We start from the raw sequence: 21,554 nt of genomic DNA on the forward strand, positions 1-21,554 counted from the left end.
TTATCATCACAATAGCCAAGAGAGAAGGAAGACAGGATAGGAAAAAGCCAGCCGTTCTGAGAATGAACATTATTCCATGAGGATAAAATCCACCCCAGGCGGGAATCAAACCCACAGCCAGACGTGTTACCAACTACCAGTTTCTTTCATTCACAGAAACTTTAAAAGTTTTTGATCACTTTTTTCACATTTCAGCACTTAAAACTACATTTATGCCCAGGTACATTTGGCATTGTGCTGAAAAGTCCCATTATTAGCTTTATTTTTTAGATTTAGATATTAATATTTAAAACACTCATGAAGAAAGTATCTTCTCTTATTATACAGATGTGTTTCCCAAGTTGTTTGTTGTAAATTAAAGAAAACAGTGTTTTACCTATAGGTACTTACCTGCTAAGGCTTTTTCTCCCCAAGAGAGACTGTTCCACCATCAGGTAAATCTTCACTTGGAGAAAAAATAATACAAGCACAGGTAAAACACTGTTAAAAAAGGGGGGTTTGACAAAGGTTCCCTCTGTATCTGCTAAGGTCTTATCATCACAAAAGCCAAGAGAGAAGGAAGACAGGATAGGAAAAAGCCAGCCGTTCTGAGAATGAACATTATTCCATGAGGATAAAATCCACCCCAGGTGGGAATCAAACCCACAGCCAGACATGTTACCAACTACCAGTTTCTTTCATTCACAGAAACTTTGAAAGTTTTTGATCACTTTTTTTCACATTTCAGCACTTAAAACTACATTTATGCCCAGGTACATTTGGCATAGTGCTGAAAAGCCCCATTATTAGCTTTGTTTTTTTAGATATAGATATTAATATTTAAAACACTCATGAAGCAAGTATCTTCTCTTATTATACAGACTGTGTTTCCCAAGTTGTTTGTTGTAAATTAAAGAAAACAGTGTTTTACCTATAGGTACTTACCTGCTAAGGCTTTTTCTCCCCAAGAGGTTTGATAGAAGGAACTTTACAAAGGATTTTATAGGAAACAATCCTATCACCCCAAAAGCAAAGAGAAGAAGACGGGATAGGAGAAAGCCAGTTGTTTTGAGAAGAAATCTTATATGTTGAGGTCCACATGACCTTGTTGCTTAGTGTGTAAATAAATAAATAAATTATCTGTTGAAAATGAAGTAGGCACACCCCAGGTGGGAATTGAACCCACCTTATTGCCAAATTGGATTATTTCAGGATAAAAATGGATTCCAAGATAATATACCTTGACCAAGCCCTGGTCTAATGATTTAATCTTGATGATTCGATCTAGTGCTTACAATTGGTGGATTTTGATTCAGATATGATACATTCCTGTGTATTATGCTCATATTTAGTCAGCGGTCGCTCTGACGTCACACAATACTTACCGGTGACCACTCTTCCGCATACCAGCGAGGACACTGAGTCAGCATACAGGATTGTTGAGTCAGTGGTCTCTCTGACGTCACACAATACATAATACTTACCGGTCACCACTATCCCGCATACCAGCGAGGACACTGAGTCAGCATACAGGATTGTTGAGTCAGTGGTCTCTCTGACGTCACACAATACATAATACTTACCGGTCACCACTATCCCGCATACCAGCGAGGACACTGAGTCAGCATACAGGATTGTTGAGTCAGTGGTCTCTCTGACGTCACACAATACATAATACTTACCGGTCACCACTATCCCGCATACCAGCGAGGACACTGAGTCAGCATACAGGATTGTTGAGTCAGTGGTCTCTCTGACGTCACACAATACATAATACTTACCGGTCACCACTATCCCGCATACCAGCGAGGACACTGAGTCAGCATACAGGATTGTTGAGTCAGGGGTCTCTCTGACGTCACACAATACACCATACTTACCGGTGACCACTCTCCTGCATACCAGTGAGGACACTGAGTCAGCATACAGGATTGTTGAGTCAGGGGTCTCTCTGACGTCACACAATATGAGTCAGCAGCCATGACGTATTCGTTACGAACTCTCCTGACGCATACGGCTTGACGGGACTGCTTGCCGTGACCGCATGGCTCTGAACACTGGAAAAATAGATTGATGGCCAGGACAACAATGAGAGTTTTGTCAATTTCGACTCTTGGATTATACTCATTGGTTGATTGTTGATTTTAAACTTTTAGCCAATCAGGTTGCATTGTCTAAGTCAAGAGTTTAATCTAAACCAAGTTTAAACTCGGATTGAAAGAACGAAGTGAATGGAGCCTTTTCTTTATTGTTTTGTCCGAGATTTGGATGAAACTTGTAACCACTCGGACTTTTGAAGGCCTGTAATGTATTTTTCGACTTTTTGGTAAAATTAGTTTTACCATGGTCTTTTTTCAGTTCACTTAGGTAACTAAAAGGGTTAGTATTTTCAATTTTCTTGTGTCAGGCACCTCTTTATTTCTCACCTGAGACCAGGGCCCGGTGAACCACTTGCCCCCGCAGTCCTTGTCACTAGAGCAGGGCCGGAGTGTAACAGGCCGGGCCTGTACATCACAGAGATGTTCCTTATCAGGGCCGGCCGTACAGTGGACCTGGCGGGTTTGTAGGCCCGTACCGCACTCTTCTGAACACTGAAACATATATTATTACATAGGAATAGGAATTATCGCAGGACCGCGATCAGTCGGAAGACCCATATTGACATGGGAGGATGGAATAAAATCCATCATCCAATCCATAGACAAGAACGAATGGGGGAACATCGCGTTGGACAGAAGCGAATGGCGATCTATGAAAGCTGAGCAGTAAGTGAGTTGGTAATTAAAATTTCAATAATTTTGGGGTAGGTTGGGGTAGTTATGTGACACCAACTTTTTTTTTTAGGAGGTTTGATAAAGGGAACTGTAACTGCTAAGGTCTTATCGTCCCGAAATCGAAGCGAGAAGGAAGACAGGATAGGATTATGTGACACCAACTTTTTTTTTTTAAGAGGTTTGATAAAGGGAACTGTAACTGCTAAGGTCTTATCGTCCCGAAATCGAAGAGAGAAGGAAGACAGGATAGGAGAGACCCAGCCGTTCCGAGAACGAACATTATCCGGTCAGGATAAAACCCGCCCCGGTCAAAAATTCTTTACAAACAAGAATACTAAAGTTGCATTTTCCCTTCGGAAACGGAGACAATCCCCCCCCCTTAGAGGATCCCGGGGAAGGGGAAATGGGACCGAATACAACCCTCCTGAGAACGGTCCTGGATCATTACCTAATGGGGAGTCGAAAGCCTGTATGGTTATTTTTGTCAAATTAACAGGTGAATGATTTGTTTAGGGTGTAGGGTGTGTTAAGGAAAATTTTTGACACACTCATTGGCATATCTTAGCACCAATTCTATTAATTAATATTGGGATTAATAAAGATTTGTAAAATTTCCATTTTGTTCATTTCTAGACCATCTATTGGTCTATTTGGTCTGTAGTTGACCAAAGTCAATCAAAATCGAAGGTAAGAACCATTACCAAGGGTCATTCTTACAGGAAATTTGGCGAAAAAACACGTTATCTCACTTGAAACTTGGCTGAATTCGACAAGGAATATTTCAAACATTACCGAATTACCAGAAACCAACATTACCGAATTGGTGGTACTTAGTTTTGAGACTCCGGGGTACCTACTTAATACCTGAACCATTGACGTTCAGATATTAAGTACGGCGGAATCTCAAAACTAAGTACCACCAAGGCACCAGAAAACTTCAAAGACTCATAGGAGTCCATTACTTTACTCCCAAAGAAGAAGTACATTATTTAGTCGTTTTATGTATTTCTTGTCAGAGGGTTAAAAACTCTTGAAAGATTTGGAGGTTCATTGTATTGTAGGTCACGAGCTAGCCATGCTTTGCCTCTTCTGGGCAGCTGGTCTGGATTACCATTTCCATTCCATTTGTTTCGTTTCCTGTATTGACATTTTATACATAATATTGTCCAATACGGTAACGGGAGCTTTCATTACAACACTGTGGGTAGGGTATCACAGTATTTTACAAAGAATCTTCAATTTATACCTCCGTACCGTCGAGAGTCGTATCGTGTATCGTAATTAAAAGATTTTTTGAAGTCCAAAGATAAGATAGGTTTTAGGATTGTTCAGATAGAAATCAATACACCATAGGTACTTAAGTACTACATAAGCAGTTACTCTCATGTTGAGATTCATTATAGGTAATTTATGCATACTTAAGCATCATTGTGATACCCAATTACCCACTACATTGGTACCCACAGAAGAAATTTTAAAGCAAACTAACTCATTATTGAAATCATACACATTTGTACAAAACACGGAAAATTCTCCCTTGGCCATGGTGTATATAATTTACGTTCTTAAAAACCCTTCTCCCCCTTTATTTTTTAATTGAGAGAACTTCGTACTTTTCTCCCCACCCTCAAAAAAATTTCAAATCTATATGGTACGAAAAAGAAAGCATTTTATCCACAATGCTGTGAAATCATCAGTCAGGAAATATGGGAATAAGAAACTGAAAAGAGTGTAAAGACAAAGAAATGTAAAAATTTGTCCACACATAGTCGACCGATGTCGACTGAACCGTCCACTCTGCCTCGACAACATAGTTTCCCCTCGTCGATGGACGGGCGGTCGACTATTTCGGACAAAAAAGAGAGATAATACTTGTTTATAAACACATATTGGGGGAAAGAAAGAAATAATAAAAAGGCTGAGTGGAAATTTAGTTTTCAATAATGGGACTAGACTGGTCTCGACTTGTGCAGGCTTGACAGCAGGACTGATGGTAATACTTGAACTTGCACAGTCTTGCTTGAACGACGAGATGACAGTTTTTGAACTGATCCGTACAGTCAGGGGAGTCTGGAACAAATCGAACAGGTCTTACAATCTTAGGATTAACTCACAACTTATTGTTTAATCCTTGACCTAAGTACCAGATTTAAAAGATTGGTTCAATTGTTCATGTATCAAATTTCCCAAATCAAATTGTTCCAACCTTTCATCTTTTTATGAAATTTAGGTACTGTAACAATTTGGTTTCCTCGATCCAGACTTTAGGAGACCTAATTTTATTGATTCCAGTGCGAGAGGTGTCTAATCTCTATCATTTTTAAAGGTTCGGATTTTCTATCGACATCGCGCGACTACGCTTTCAATATACGGCAGGCTTTAAGTCAGAGACTGCTGACTTCAGATACCAACTATTAATTCTTATTGTTTAATCCTTGACCTACCAGATTTGCAAGATTGGTTTAATCTTTCATGTATCAAATTTCCCAAATCAAATTGTTCCAACCTTTCATCTTTTTATCAAATTTAGGTACTGTAACAATTTGGTTTCCTTGACCCATATTAAAATTCACGATTTTAGGTGCGATGCTGGCTGAAAAACCAAACCTGTGGAAATATGATACAAACCTCTCATACTTTAGGAGACCTAATTTGATTAGGTTATAGGTTTTCAATATACGGCAGGCTTTAAGTCAGAGACTGCTGACTTCAGATACCAACTTACATAAAGTGTTGGGATGAAGATCAATTTGAGTGATGATATGTAGAGAATTAGTTCCAAAAGTTCCCCCTCACTTCGCTCCATCATGTCTCATCCAAAGTTAATTGAATTCCTGGGGGAGTAGATGACATTTCTTTCCATTTGGAAATGTTCCACTAGAAAGTTATTCGCGAGCGTTTTAAAACACTGTAAGAGGAAAGAAATAGGTAGGTACCACTTTATTTTCGTGACTGTGTTTGCTTTCCTTATCATCTTCTTCTTCTGTTTCCCGTGTTCAGACGGGGTCGGCGTCTTTCGTCAGCCTCTCAATCAGGGCCGTATCTAGGATTTTGTAAGCATAGATAAAATTAAGATTAAATTAGTCCTGCTTTCTCTGGGCTAACTAGAGCGGTTTTAGCAAGTCGATAGGGCCGAAATCCTCCTTAGATCATATACGGTGAAATAGATCTGATTTACGCAGGCACATAATCCAGCTGCTGTTGCTCATTTTAGGTTACTCACTGGGCACGGCTGTCTGGCTTAAAACCTCCACAATATCAACATAAAAGAATCTCCTATCTGGTTTATAAACACATATTGGGGGAAAGAAAGAAATAATAAAAAAGCTGAGTGGAAATTTAGTTTTCTATAATGGGACTAGACTGGTCTCGACTTGTGCAGGCTTGACAGCAGGACTGATGGTAGTACTTGAACTTGCACAGTCTTGCTTGAACGACGAGATGACAGTTTTTGAACTGATCCGTACAGTCAGGGGAGTCTGGAACAAATCGAACAGGTCTTACAATCTTAGGATTAACTCACGACTCATTGTTTAATCCTTGACCTACCAGATTTAAAAGATTGGTTCAATTGTTCATGTATCAAATTTCCCACATCAAATTGTTCCAACCTTTCATCTTTTTATCAAATTTACTTAGGTACTGTAACAATTTGGTTTCCTTGACCCATATTAAAATTCACGATTTAGGTGCCATGCTGACTGAAAAACCAAACCTGTGGAAATAATATATGATACAGACCACTCATACTTTAGGAGACCTAATTTGATTGACTCCAGTGCGAGAGGTGTCTAATCTCTATCATTTTTATAGGTTCGGATTTTCTATCGACATCGCGCGACTACGCTTTCAATATACGGCAGGCTTTAAGTCAGAGACTGCTGACTTCAGATACCAACTTACATAAAGTGTTGGGATGAAGATCAATTTGAGTGGGTGCCTGGTCGCCCAAGTTGTTTTCGGAATTCACATCACCTGATAAGCATAGAAAAAATTAAGATTAAATTAGTCCTGCTTTTTCTGGGCTAACTAGAGCTGTTTTAGCAAGTCGATAGGACCGCAATCCTCCTTAGATCATATACGGTGAAATAGATCTGATTTACGCAGGCACATAATCCAGCTGCTGTTGCTCATTTTAGGTTACTTACTGGGCACGGCTGTCTGGCTTAAAACCTCCGCAATATCAACATAAAAGAATATCCTATCTGCCCTTTAATCCTTTGTGTTCTTTAAATGTCCCTATGAACTCTTCACACCATCACACCTCAACTTCCTGCCTTGGAAGCAAGCATTAACATTGTAAAAAAAAATATTGGGATTCGAGAAGAAAAATAGCGGCTTGTAAAACATTTTATCCCTATTTTTTTCCTGAGAGCAAGGTGCTCAGAACATCCTATTTGCCCTTTAATCCTTTGTGTTCTTTAAATGTCCCTATGAACTCTTCACACCTCAACTTCCTGCCTTGGAAGCAAGCATTAAGATTGTAAAAAAAATATTGGGATTCGAGAAGAAAAATAGCGGCTTGTAAAACATTTTATCCCTATTTTTTTCCTGAGGGCAAGGTGCTCTCCTATCTGTCCTTTAATCCTTTGTGTTCTTTAAATGTCCTTATGAACTCCTCACACTTCAACTTCCTGCCTTGGAAGCAAGCATTAACATTGTAAAAAAAATATTGGAATTCGAGAAGAAAAATAGCGGCTTGTAAAACATTTTATCCCTATTTTTTTCCTGAGAGCAAGGTGCTCAGAACTTACTCTGTGCAGAGCAGGAGTGTGTATTACAGGCTTGTCTAGTGACAGGTTTGGTTTGTTCAGTACATCCTTGTGAGGGCTGCTCCTCTCCATCCAAACACTGGACCTCCCTCTTCTGTACCCCGGTGTCACACGGCATCGAACACTGAAAACAGCGGGTACAAAGTATTGAAGAGGGTAGCTATGAGCTATTTACAGAGGGAACTATAACAGTCAGAGTACTTGTCCCTTCGTTAGCTCTTTCTTCGGGAGCTGCGTAGCTCCTTGCTGCCTGTGTTTCCAAGTGTTCTGCCGAGACTGTTCCACCATCAGGTAAATATTCACTCGGAGAAAAAATAATACAAGCACACTGTTAAAGGTCTTATCATCACAAAAGCCAAGAGAGAAGGAAGACAGGATAGGAAAAAGCCAGCCGTTCTGAGAATGAACAGAACGGTCTGTCTTTTTCGACGAAATTTCGGCAATGAAATTCTACGCCTAAACATTGCTCGTTAGATTTCGAGGCTGATCAAACTTTTGAAAGTCTCGTTAGGGGCCGTTTTTACTTTCCTTATCCTATAGGAAGGAAAGTAATGTAATCGGGTCAAATTCTCGATGGTCAGTTTTTAGTGCCAAAACACGTTTTGAGGTCCCTAGAGCCTAAATCCACAGTTTCAGCCATTGGTCCGTGTGTGTGTCTGTCTGTAAACAAAATATCTCGAGAACGGTAAGAGCTATAGAGACTTGAAATTTGGTATGCTATGCAGCTGTCAAATGTGACAAGGATACGACACGAAACTTTTGGTTATGATCAGTGCAACACTTAGCGGTATTTTCACAGCTTTTTGGCGGTTTTCGGTGTAATTTAATAATATCTCGGGAACGGTATGAGCTAGAGACTTGAAATTTGGTGTGTAGTTAACAAATGTGACAAAGGAAGCAATTCAAAAGGAAGGAAGCGTTTGGTTGAGATAGGTGCTGCGGTTGGCAGTATTTTGATCGCTTTTTTACAGTTTTCGACCGTTTTTTGGTGGTTTTCAGCCGTACTCACTAAACGGTTAGAGATGTTGTAAAAGTTTGGGTGGAAGAACACCCAAATAACCATAATTAAGTAGGATAAGTATTTTGATCGCTTTTTTACAGTTTTCGACCGTTTTTTGGCGGTTTTCAGCCGTACTCACTAAACGGTTAGAGATGTTGTAAAAGTTTGGGTGGAAGAACACCCAAATAACCATAATTAAGTAGGATAAGGAAAGTCGTGTGATGTTCACACCAGATTTTTTTTTTATGATATGTAGAGAATTAGTTCCAAAAGTTCCCCCTCACTTGGCTCCATCATGTCTCATCCAAAGTTAATTGAATTCCTGGGGGAGTAGATGACATTTCTTTCCATTTGGAAATGTTCCACTAGAAAGTTCAATCCTTCTTCTTTTCCTACATTTCTCCCATCTTCTAGTTCTTATCACTTTTTATCTGTCCTCCTCCTCCTTCTTCTTCTTCATCATCTATTTCTCTTCCATCCTCTTCTCCCATTTTCTTGTCCTCAGCACCTTTTTCTCTTTTCAGAACTTGTATCGTTTTTCCTCTTCTCCTCATCACCTTCTTCTTCAATTGTCCTTATCACCTTTTATTTATCCGTCTTCTTTTCCTTCGTTTTCCCTTTTCCTTTTTTTATATTTTCTTATTTGACCTTCCGATTCATTCTTCTTCTCCTCCTCCTCATTCAATTATGTTGGTTGGTTTTGGCAACATAATATTGTTCGTTCTCGGAACGGGCGGCTTTCTCTTATCTCTCTCCTGACCTGCTTCTCTCTCCGATATTGGGATGACAAGACCTTCCTTGTTGCAGTTACTACTATCAAACCTCTCTCTCTTTCTCTCTCTCTCTCTCTCTCTCTCTCTCTCTCTCTCTCTCTCTCTCTCTTTCTCTCTCTCTCTCTCTTTTAAAGGCTCTTAGCCAGCCAGATCTCTCTCTCTCTCTCTCTCTCTCTCTCTCTCTCTCTCTCAAAAAAAAACTCTTTACGAAACTAAGAAGAACTAGTATAGCTCCGCTATACTGTAGTAATAGAAAGTAAAAAAAAAATCAGGCTCGGATATGATCACAAGATCACAATCAAATCCAACTGGAATACTCACAGGTCCCCATTCACCCATACTCCAGTATGCCGTCACATTGGGCTCACAGGGCCGGTAGCAGGGCTGCCTCGTAGCTATCTGATCTACACCAGGGCTAGTACAAGCACTGGGGGACATGGTGATGATCAGGGTCGGAGTGATTTCTTGCTGACATACCACGGTGCGGGTTTGGAACCCGGGACCACAGTCTGCAGAACAGGCTTCCCACTCCCCAATAGCCCATCTGGAAAAATAGAGGGGAAATGTAATGAGAAATGCCTTTTGGTTTAATAAGATACAACAAAGACAGGAGAGAGGATAATTTCATTGACACACTTTTATTGAATGAGTAAAGGGGCAAGGAGAACAAGGACGTATTCTCCAGCCTAGTTAGCTGGGAGGGTAGCGCGTCTGCCTTGTAAACGCTAGGCCGCGGGTTCGATTCCCGCTCGGGGGAGGGGAAATGTAATAAGAAATTCCTTTCAGTTTAATAAGATACAACAAAGACAGGAGAGAGGATAATTTCATTGACACACTTTTATTGAATGAGTGAAGGGACAAGGACGTATTCTCCAGCCTAGTTAGCTGGGAGGGTAGCGCGTCTGCCTTGTAAACGCTAGGCCGCGGGTTCGATTCCCGCTCGGGGCGGATGTCATTCTGAATGGATAAGTTTCGTTCTCGGAACGGCTGGCTTTGTCCTATCCTGTACTCTTTCTCCCCTCGATTTCGGAGTCACATTTTCGCTATGCACCATAGAAAAGGCTGCTATGTACCATGCCATTATCTATATGTCGCTTTGCCATATCGTTTCGATTTCGGAGTCACATTTTCGCTATGCACCATAGAAAAGGCTGCTATGTACCATGCCATTATCTAAATGTCGCTTTGCCATATCGTGTGATCCTACCTTAACACTTTGGCTACCAGACTCAAAATGCGTGTCTTTCCCCAGGTACCAAGCCCATATCTCAGGAACTACTGAACTCTAGTGAGTGAAATTTGCACTGGAATTTAAAATGTTTTGTCCAACTTACTGGGGCATGCAAGGTTTTGTGTTACATCGGATGGGCCTCAGCGCTGGCTTTTCCTGTGGGGTGCATCGCTTTTCCAATACAGGCTGTAGATTATTCTCTCGTACACAGGTGAAGATCGGGTTCTGAACTCCTGGAATCAAGTTGTATCAGATCTAGATTAAAATAAGTTCTTATTGACGTTTAAAAGTATCGTACGTGCTAGTTGGGAAATGAATTAGAAGAAAAAAAGGATGAAGGATAAGGAGAAGGAGGAGGAGGCGCAGAAGGAGGAAAATAGAAGAAGTGGGAAGAGAAGGAGAGGAGATGGAGGAAAAGAAGAAAAAAAAATAGGTATTTATGCTTGTTTGTTTATTTATTATTATTTATTTTTTACGTTAGCGAGCAAACGACTCGAATATCTCTTCGAATGTCTGCTAGGTAGGTATTTAAATTTCTTTATTTTATTCAAATCTCTGGGGAAAATGTGTGTAAGTGTACTAAAAGCTTGAATGAAAATTTGAAATGTTTCGTCCAACTTACTGGGGCATGCAAGGTTTTGTGTTACATCGGACGGGCCTCAGCGCTGGCTTTTCCTGTGGGGTGCATCGCTTTTCCAATACAGGCTGTAGATTATTCTCTCGTACACAGGTGAAGATCGGGTTCTGAACTCCTGGAATCAAGTTGTATCAGATGTAGATTAAAATAGGTTCTTATTGACGTTTAAAAGTATCGTGCTAGTTGGGAAATGAAGAAGAAAAAGAGAATGAAGGATAAGGAGGAGGAGGTGCAGAAGGAAAAATAGAAAGTAAAAATAGAAGAAGTGGGAAGAGAAGGAGAGGAGGAGGAGAAGAAGAAGAAGAAAAAAATATTTATGCTTGTTTGTTTGTTTATTTATTATTACCTATATTTATTTTTTACGTTAGCGAGCAAACGACTCGAATATCTCTTTAAATGTCTGCTAGGTAGGTACCTATTTAAATGTCTTTATTTTATTCAAATCTCTGGGGGAAATGTGTGTAAGTGTACCTACTAAAAGCTTGAATGAGATACCTACCTACGAGTTCGTATGTTAGATATCAAAATACCTAACCTTACCACTTACCTAGATATCTATCTGCAGGCATATTATACTAAGTACAACCTAACTCAATAATCAAGAAATTAGGTATCGTTTCCAATTTCCATTTTGTAAAAAAACGTTTAAAAGTATCGTGTTAGTTGGGAAATCAAGAAGAAGAAGAAGAAGAAGAAGAAGAAGAAGAAGAAGAAGAAGAAGAAGAAGAAGAAGAAGAAGAAGAAGAGGATGAAGGATAAGGAGGAGGAGGCGCAGAAGGAGAAAAATAGAAGAAGTGGGAAGAGAAGGAGAGGAGGAGGAGAAAAAGAAAAGAAATATTTATGCTTGTTTGTTTGTTTATTTATTATTACCTATTTATTTTTTACGTTAGCGAGCAAACGACTCGAATATCTCTTTGAATGTCTGCTAGGTAGGTATTTAAATTTCTTTATTTTATTCAAATCTCTGGGGAAAATGTGTGTAAGTGTACTAAAAGCTTGAATGAGATACCTACGAGTTCGTATGTTAGATATCAAAATACCTAACCTTACCACTTACCTAAATATCTATATATCTGCAGGCATATTATACTAAGTAGGTACAACCTAACTCAATAATCAAGAAATTAGGTATCGTTTCCAATTTCCATTTTGTAAAACAATGTTTGATGGCGGAGAGGGGGGTGACTGCAGGCATATTATACTAAGTACAACCTAACTCAATAATCAAGAAATTAGGTATCGTTTCCAATTTCCATTTTGTAAAACAATGTTTGATGGCGGAGAGGGGGGTGAAGTTAGAAAATAGCTTTCTGATGTAAAAGTCTGACGGAGGGATCTTTTGTAACATTTTAGCAAATTTCTCTTGAACTTTTTTGATGCATTAAAAATTAGGAACATGAGTGGAGGAGGTAGTACCTATTATGTAAGTCCTTTGTATGCTTAAGGTACCTACCTTTGTAAGAGTACCTACATGTTGTCAGTAATACTATCATGTCCTCATCATTAGAGAAGGTAAGAGCTCGTGAAAAAGTTTTGACATTCAAGGTTTCTTCTCTTTTTACTTTCCTTATCCTATCGGAAGGAAAGTAATGTAATCGGGTCTAATTCTCGATGGTCAGTTTTTAGTGCCAAAACACGTTTTGAGGTCCCTAGAGCCTAAATCCAAAGTTTCAGCCATTGGTCCGTGTGTGGGAGGAGGTAAGAGCTCGTGAAAAAGTTTTGACATTCAAGATTTCTTCTCTTTTTACTTTCATTATCCTAGGTATAGGAAGAAAAGTAATGTAATCGCGTCAAATTCTCGATGGTCAGTTTTTAGTGCCAAAACACGTTTTGAGGTCCCTAGAGCCTAAATCCAAAGTTTCAGCCATTGGTCCGTGTGTGTGTCTGTCTGTAAACAAAATATCTCGAGAACGGTAAGAGCTAGGACTTGAAATTTGGTATGCAGCTGTCAAATGTGACAAGGATACGACACGAAACTTTTGGTTATGATCGGTGCAACGCTTAGCGGTATTTTCACAGCTTTTTGGCGGTTTTCGGTGTAATTTAATAATATCTCGGAAACGGTATGAGCTAGAGACTTGAAATTTGGTGTGTAGTTCACAAATGTGACAAAGGAAGCAATTCAAAAGGAAGGAAGCGTTTGGTTGAGATAGATGCTGCGGTTGGCAGTATTTTGATCGCTTTTTTACAGTTTTCGACCGTTTTTTTGGCGGTTTTCAGCCGTACTCACTAAACGGTTAGAGATGTTGTAAAAGTTTGGGTGGAAGAACACCCAAATAACCATAATTAAAAAATCTGAATCGTTTTCTAAGAACCGATTAGCCAGTGGCTAGGAAGAGAACATATCAGGTACAGATAAAACTATGTAGACTACATTTATCTACGTAAAAAGTTACTACATATTTATAACCTAATTAGATAATTAGAATATGAAAACCAGCTAGCCTAGTTAGCTGGGAGGGTAGCTCGTCTGCCTTGTAAGTGCCAGGTCGTCCCTCTAAATACGGCCCTACTCTCAATCAGCCCTACGGTGATCGCTTTGGGCTGACATTTAGTTTTGCCTACAAAAAATTTACGAGTATCCTCCCTGCTTATAGTTCCCCAGCCAGACGATATTATAAAGCTACTAATAACTACACCAAAAACTACAAAACCTTTAATATAATGTAGACCTCGATCCATACGTTCACTTCTATCACTTACCTCCTGCACATGGTCGAGTACACTCGCCATATCCAGAATGTCGCCAGATGAATTTCCTCTTCTTGGTTTTAGTTTTGGGTTTATTACCGGTACTGGAACTAGAGGCCTCATCCGCTGGGAAACTGTCCAAACCATTCGGGAGATATTTGCTCCCATGTCTGCGAATTGGAAAAATAGAAACAGTGAAGGATTGGCCTAAGAAGTTAGGTACGTAGGTACCTACATAGGTATTTAGTGACCCAGTGAATTAATTGATTCATTCCCCGTTTTCGGTAAAAATCCCGAAACACTAGCGTAGTTAGCTTTTAGGTTTAGCGTACCTACCACGTCTACTTTGTAAGCGGTATGTCGCGGTTTCGATTCCCGCCCGGGGCGGATTTTGTCCTAAAAAAATTCCCGGAGGGACGGGCCCAGCTTGTTATCTTAGTACTCTTAGCTCAAGGTATAGTTCTACCTTCACTGTGAATTTTGTCCTAAAAAAATTCCCGGAGGGACGGGCCCAGCTTGTTATCTTAGTACTCTTAGCTCAAGGTATAGTTCTACCTTCACTGTGTTTGTACCTATGTTTAAAATGTTCTAGTTCAAAAAGCTATGAATCTATTAAGCCTTATTTATAAGTTCCTGACATGAAATGGATGTTAATTGTGTTGCATTAAATTAAGTACGATGTAAGTGGAATGGATTTAATTATCAAACTAATTAAATTATAAATTACACTAATAGACAAGAGCAGAATGTTGTGTTGATAGTGTTTAAAATGTTCTAGTTCTAAAAGCTATGAATCTATTAAGCCTTATTTATAAGTTCCTGACATGAAATACATGTTAATTGTGTTGCATTGAATTAAGTACGATGTAAATGGAATGGATTTAATTATCGTACTAATTAAATTATAAATTACACTAATAGACAAGAGCAGAATGTTGTGTTGATATAGGATTTTTGTTTGGGACAGCAAGGGGTAATGTGTACGTATGAGTCTATTAAGTCTTATTTTGTTTAGGGTAGCTAGGGGAAATAGTATGTTGCGTTGATGGGATTTTTTTTAGGACAGCCAGGGGTAATGTGTACGTATGAGTCTATTAAGTCCCATTTTGTTTAGGGTAGCTAGGGGAAATAGTTTAGTTGGGACGAGCGGGGGTAAGCTGATCAGAGGTGAATGGTGTGCTTTTACCCAGGAGGACAGCCAGGGGTAATGTGTACGTATGAGTCTATTAAGTCTTATTTTGTTTAGGGTAGCTAGGGGAAATACGGAAATAGTTTAGTTGGGACGAGCGGGGGTAAGCTGATCAGAGGTGAATGGTGTGCTTTTACCCAGGATTATCCTACATGTACGTCATAAGACGTGTTCACACATAGTCGACCGGCCCTTGATCGACATTAATCAACGTCGATCGATGTCGACTGAACCGTCCACACTGCCTCGATAGCATAGCTTCTCCTCGACTATGTTTGGACACATACAAATGTTGTGCCCAAGTTACCCGTGCTGTATTATTACCCAAGTTTACCCTACATATACCACATGAAAATTAGACATATATTTCTCTTTAACGAAAGTACGAGGTAGGTCCCACCTTCTCTTTGGAGTTTGTGTTAAAAATAGGTTCCTATCTCAATGACTGATGATAATTACGTGAAACAGAACCGTCCACACTGCCTCGATAACATAGCTTCTCCTCGACTATGTTTGGACACATACAAATGTCGTGCCCAAGATACCCGTGCTGTATTATTACCCAAGTTTACCCTACATATACCACACGAGGTAGGTCCCACCTTCTCTTTGGAGTTTGTGTTAAAAATAGGTTCCTATCTCAATGACTGATGATAATTACGTGAAACAAGAGCCCTAATCATAGGTGAACACAAGAGCTCTAAGCTAATCCCAGGCAAACCCAAAGCTCTGAGGTAATGGGCTCGTGAACACTATTTACAAGCTTGTTCTGTGATCTTAGTATACATGCTAGCTCGCGGATTAAACAAATTAATGTCGAGTAAATACTACAAAGTGCTTACTTTACTGCCCGTAGCCCTAACAGGGGTTTGTGAGGGGGTATGAATTTTCTGCCTGATCTAATAGCTAAAGAAAACCTATAGGAATTAGAATTTTTTTTGTCGGAGCTACTGGCTAAAAAAAAGCAATAGGTAAGATTTTTTCTGTTCTATCCGGCTATAGAAACATTTCCTAGGTATAAGAAATAAGAAAGTTTACATCTGAATTTCGAATAGGTATCTACCACAGATAGGTCGCTAGACATAAATGTTACATTAAATAAATTATTATAGGTATTAAAAATAAATAACAATTATAAATGGGAATGATAATGCGTGTTGTACTAATTATAATTAGAGTGACTAGGGCTTGTTATGCCTGTTACGGTGTAATGTAAAATCCGTGTTATACTAATTCAGTTTAAATTTTGGGAGAGAAGAAGAAAGGATGAGAAAATTAGTGTCATATTTAATCAAACCTTGATAAATCAAGACCAAAAAAATTGATTTTTCATCGATCAGGGCCAAAATAAAACCTTGATTAATGAAAACCAAGATAACATCAAAGCTTTATCAATCAAACACCAGAGAACCTTTGTTGCTTTCGAATCAGTGGTTAAGCTCAAAGGCAAGTAATTTTATTGTTTTTCAATCCCACCCTTGCTTGTCTCAATATTGAGATTCATAAATCATTTGATGAGAGCAAAATCCTCGGGAATTTGACTTTTTTGAATTTGAACCCCCACTTGATTGGTTACCAGGTGAGCTCCTAACCAATTTGCTGTTGAGGCAATCTACTTATACCGGGGAGCTGGGGTTTACCAACTCGGGATTGAGAAGAAACCAGCATTTCCCTATACTTAATACCTAGGTCAACCTCGGATTGAACTCAATCCTGAGACAATCCACGGTGGTAAAACTCGACCTTAGAAAAACACAAGGTAAGTATCACCCTGAACAACTAACACGCTCGCATAAAATCTCGATTAGAAGGGTTGAAAACATATTGGAAGCAATAAATATAAATGAATTTCCAATAAAAAAACATCGTGTATGAGCAGAAAAAAGCTCCCTCTTTTTATTATTTGTTGTGTTCAAAATAAAATCTAATTGAAGTAAAAGCTCAAGCGGTCGTTATGCAATCGTCACAAATTTCCTTTCCAGTAAAAGGGTATTGCACGATTCGTCTAATTTTGCATAGGTTATTAGGTACCTACCTATGCGATTCTCTATCTCCGGACCTGAGAAATATAGGAATAGGCCATTATTCATTTTACTTCCCTATTTAACATTTCAACCACTTTAATGTTTACTTGTTTACTGATCAACCTATTGAACAAATAGTGCAGTTTCTATGTACCTACCTATTACCTATGTTGTTATGTAAGTCCTTTGTATGCTTAAGGTACCTACCTTTGTAAGAGTACCTACATGTTGTCAGTAATACTATCATGTCCTCATCATTACCTTATGAATCTAGGTACTAATTTACCTTCGGAAAATAAAAGCTCTCTTAATGAGAGCAGATCGGGAAATCTGAATCGTTTTCTAAGAACCGATTAGCCTGTGGCTAGGAAGAGAAGAGAACATATCAGGTACAGATATAACTATGTAGACTACATTTATCTATACCTACGTAAAAAGTTACTACATATTTATAACCTAATTAGCAGAGACATATTTTAGCTTTTTTTCGGAAAAGGTCATAAAATGCCATATTTTAAGCATTCCGAGCGGTTCCCGTTTTTTTTTTTTTTTTTTTTTTTTTTTTTTTTTTTTTTTTTTAAAAAAAATGTTGGGGGGGGGAGGGGAAAAACAAAGCTCCATCATGTCTCATCCAAAGTTAATTGAATTCCTGGGGGAGTAGATGACATTTCTTTCCATTTGGAAATGTTCCACTAGAAAGTTATTCGCGAGCGTTTTAAAACACTGTAAGAGGAAAGAAATAGGTAGGTACCACTTTATTTTCGTGACTGTGTTTGCTTTCCTTATCATCTTCTTCTTCTGTTTCCCGTGTTCAGACGGGGTCGGCGTCTTTCGTCAGCCTGTCAATCAGGGCCGTATCCAGGATTTTGTCGAGGGGGGGGGGGTGGCGAGAGTCGAAACAGTGACGTAGGGGGATGGGGATGGATGCTCCAGATTTTCGGAGTCTTGCCCACGGTAAAGAAGAAAAATGAACCTCGCCCCTCCTCCCTAAATACCTACTGCCCTGCTCTCAATCAGCCCTAGGGTGATTGCTTTGGGCTGACATTTAGTTTTGCCTACAAAAATTTTACGAGTATCCTCCCTGCTTATAGTTCCCCAGCCAGACGATATCATAAAGCTACTAATAACTACACCAAAAACTACAAAACCTTTAATATAATGTACTTAGACCTCGATCCATTCGTTCACTTCTATCACTTACCTCCTGCACATGGTCGAGTACACTCGCCATATCCAGAATGTCGCCAGATGAATTTCCTCTTCTTGGTTTTGGTTTTGGGTTTATTACCGGTACTGGAACTAGAGGCCTCATCCGCTGGAAAACTGTCTAAACCATTCGGGAGATATTTGCTCCCATGTCTGCGAATTGGAAAAATAGAAACAGTGAAGGACTGGCCTAAGAAGTTAGGTAGGTACATATGTATGTAGGTATTTAGTGACTTAGTAAAATAATTGATTCATTCCCCGTTAGCTTTTAGGTTTAGCGTACCTACCAATTCTACTTTGTAAGCGCTAGGTCGCGGTTTCGATTCGCGCCCGGGGCGGACTTTGTCCTAAACAGATGAGTTATTTGACCTTTAAAATAGGTGTCTCAGAATCATCCCTAACTTACAAGCCACCTCTGTCTTCACAATTTTTTTGCAAATTACAAACCTGTGCAATTTTGAACTCCCGTAAAATGAAGTCATATCTACGAGTATTTCAGACTGTATAAAAGATACCTACTTAAGATATGTCGGTTTTTAGCCCGTCCTTCCTTTATTATTACGATAGTAATAACAAAAGGTATAGTGGACGGGCTATTGTATTCGCTTCGGTGTCTGGAAGTGCTTGGAATTATTTTTTTAAACATTTCACGATTATCACAAAACAATTTTATTCCAAGTAAAGTTAGCTTGGAAACATCCGACAAGCCTTTGGAATTACTCATAGAAATTATAAAGTATTGAAACATTCCTAGTTCATGATTTAGTTTATCCTTTTTGAGATAAATTTTAAGGGGGGACTTTTTCTTTCTTAAACAATTCATTGATCTACCTTGTTCCTATGGACTTACAAACAAAAATAATGATTTGAAAACTCATTAGAGTCCTATTTTGTAGAATAGCGGAAAATTTTCTCGAATTATCTTTAAGGAAATGTGAAAGTTTGTTTGTATAAAGAATAATCAGACTGTAATGTTTAACGTATAGGTAATGTATTGTAAAACTAACTGTAGATTGGTTCATTTAACTTAGAGCATCAAATGTCTATTTACATAAAATATTATTCATAAAATTATTTATTATAATAATAGAAGAGGGTAGCTATGAGCTATTTACAGAGGGAACTATAACAGTCAGAGTACTTGTCCCTTCGTTAGCTCTTTCTTTTTTCCAATCGTCCCAAAAGCGAAGGGAGAAGAAAGATAGGATAGGAAAAAGCCAGCCGTTCCGAGAACGAACCCTATCTGTTTAGGATAAAATCCGCCCCGTGCAGGAATCGAACCCACGATCTAGTGCTTACAATTGGTGGGTTTTTATTCAGATATATTATGATACATTCCTGTGTATTATGCTCATATTTAGTCAGCGGTCGCTCTGACGTCACACAATACACAATACTTACCGGTGACCACTCTCCAGTGAGGACACTGAGTCAGCATACAGGATTGTTGAGTCAGGGGTCTCTCTGACGTCACACAATACTTACCGGTGACCACTCTCCTGCATACCAGCGAGGACACTGAGTCAGCATACAGGATTGTTGAGTCAGTGGTCGCTCTGACGTCACACAATATGAGTCAGCAGCCATGAATACACAATACTTACCGGTGACCACTCTCCCGCATACCAGCGAGGACACTGAGTCAGCATACAGGATTGTTGAGTCAGTGGTCGCTCTGACGTCACACAATATGAGTCAGCAGCCATGACGTATTCGTTACGAACTCTCCTGACGCATACGGCTTGACGGGACTGCTTGCCGTGACCGCATGGCTCTGAACACTGGAAGAATAACATGATTGATGGCCAGGACAACGATCAGAGTTTCTCAATTTCAAGTCTTGGATTAAGGAATCTGATTGGTTGATTTCAAACTTTTTAGCCAATCAGATTTCTTAATCCAAGTCAAGAGTTCAATCTAAACCAAGTTCAAACTCAGATTTTTGTCCGGCCATGAAAGGACGAAGTGAATTCCAAATTTCTAATATTTTTAACTGGAGCTTTTCTGTATTGTTTCATTATAAATCCCGAACGCTTTGTCCAATTTGATTTTTCTGCCTCACTCGGACTTTTGAAGGCTCGCAATGTAATGTACCTACCTAATGTAGCTTCGACTCTTTTTTTTTCTTTCTTTTTAATCAGTTTTACCATGATCTTAATATCTACTTTTTCATGTTCTAGAGTCTACAGTTCATTTAACTACTTATGAGGTTTATTCCTTTTAATTTTCTTGTGTCAGGCACCTCTTTATTTCTCACCTGAGACCAGGGCCCGGTGAACCACTTGCCCCCGCAGTCCTTGTCACTAGAGCAGGGCCGGAGTGTAACAGGCCGGGCCTGTACATCGCAGAGATGTTCCTTATCAGGGCCGGCTGTACAGTGGACCTGGCGGGTTTGTAGGCCCGTACCGCACTCTTCTGAACACTGAAACATATATTATTACGTAGGAATAGGAATTATGGCAGGACCGCGATCAGTCGGAAGACCCATATTGAAATGGGAGGATGGAATAAAATCCATCATCCAATCCATAGACAAGAACGAATGGGGGAACATCGCGTTAGACAGAAGCGAATGGCGATCTATGAAAGCTGAGCAGTAAGTGAGTTGGTAATTAAAATTTCAATTTATTTTGGGGTAGGTTGGGGTAGTTTTGTGACACCAACTTTTTTTAGGAGGTTTGATAAAGGGAACTGTAACTGCTAAGGTCTCGTTCCGAAATCGAAGAAAGAAGGAAGACAGGATAGGAGAAAGCCAGCCGTTCCGAGAACAAACCTTATCTGGTCAGGATAAAATCCGCCCCGGGCGGGAATCAAACCCACGACCTGGCACTTACAAGACAGACAAGCTACCCTCCAAGCCAGCTAGTCTGGCATTTCAGCGTTTCTAAGGTACTTTTTTTCCCCCTGTTTTCCTCCTTTTTTACCTGTTCACTCCACTCTGTAGCTAACCAGGTGAAGGATTGACATGGGCCACTATCAAAGGGCACCTGGTTAGGAGGTTATTACCTGTTCACTCCACTCTGTAGCTAACCAGGTGAAGGATTGACATGGGCCACTATCACAGGGCACCTGTTTTCCTCCTTTTTTACCTGTTCACTCCACTCTGTAGCTAACCAGGTGAAGGATTGACATGGGCCACTATCACAGGGCACCTGGTTAGGAGGTTTCTCATGAGGAGCACAGTCTTCTTCCTGTTGGGAGCTACAGCGTACTGTGCGGGACTTGTAACCTGGGCCACAGGTTGAGGAGCACTGGAATTGGAAGAAAGGGGGTGATTA

At 39.6% G+C, this 21,554-nt stretch overlaps 2 protein-coding genes across 2 annotated transcripts in view; both read right to left on the reverse strand.

Annotated features, from left to right (window-relative positions):
• Nucleotides 1-1,769: 1,769 nt before the first annotated feature.
• Nucleotides 1,770-21,554, reverse strand: part of LOC103505004 (ADAMTS-like protein 4) — a 198,539-nt gene continuing 178,754 nt past the window's right edge. Inside the window, exons 14-16 of the mRNA XM_026820284.1 lie at nucleotides 21,366-21,527; nucleotides 2,406-2,570; nucleotides 1,770-2,036 (exon numbers count right to left, since the gene is read on the reverse strand). Of these exons, the coding sequence (XP_026676085.1) occupies nucleotides 1,770-2,036; nucleotides 2,406-2,570; nucleotides 21,366-21,527 (594 nt within the window). The remainder of the gene's footprint in view (nucleotides 2,037-2,405; nucleotides 2,571-21,365; nucleotides 21,528-21,554) is intronic.
• On the reverse strand, nucleotides 4,004-19,866 carry LOC103504994 (thrombospondin type-1 domain-containing protein 4-like). Its single transcript, XM_026820369.1, has 5 exons — nucleotides 19,762-19,866; nucleotides 7,508-7,649; nucleotides 6,657-6,728; nucleotides 6,037-6,232; nucleotides 4,004-4,627 (listed from the first exon to the last, which is right to left on the reverse strand). Exons 1-4 carry the CDS (start codon nucleotides 19,861-19,863, stop codon nucleotides 6,093-6,095), a joined length of 456 nt encoding a protein of 151 aa, XP_026676170.1. The 5' UTR covers nucleotides 19,864-19,866; the 3' UTR covers nucleotides 4,004-4,627; nucleotides 6,037-6,092.

This window comes from Diaphorina citri, unplaced genomic scaffold (assembly GCF_000475195.1).
Source record: "Diaphorina citri unplaced genomic scaffold, Diaci psyllid genome assembly version 1.1 scaffold8, whole genome shotgun sequence".
In the NCBI taxonomy this organism is placed as follows: Eukaryota; Metazoa; Arthropoda; class Insecta; order Hemiptera; family Psyllidae; genus Diaphorina; species Diaphorina citri.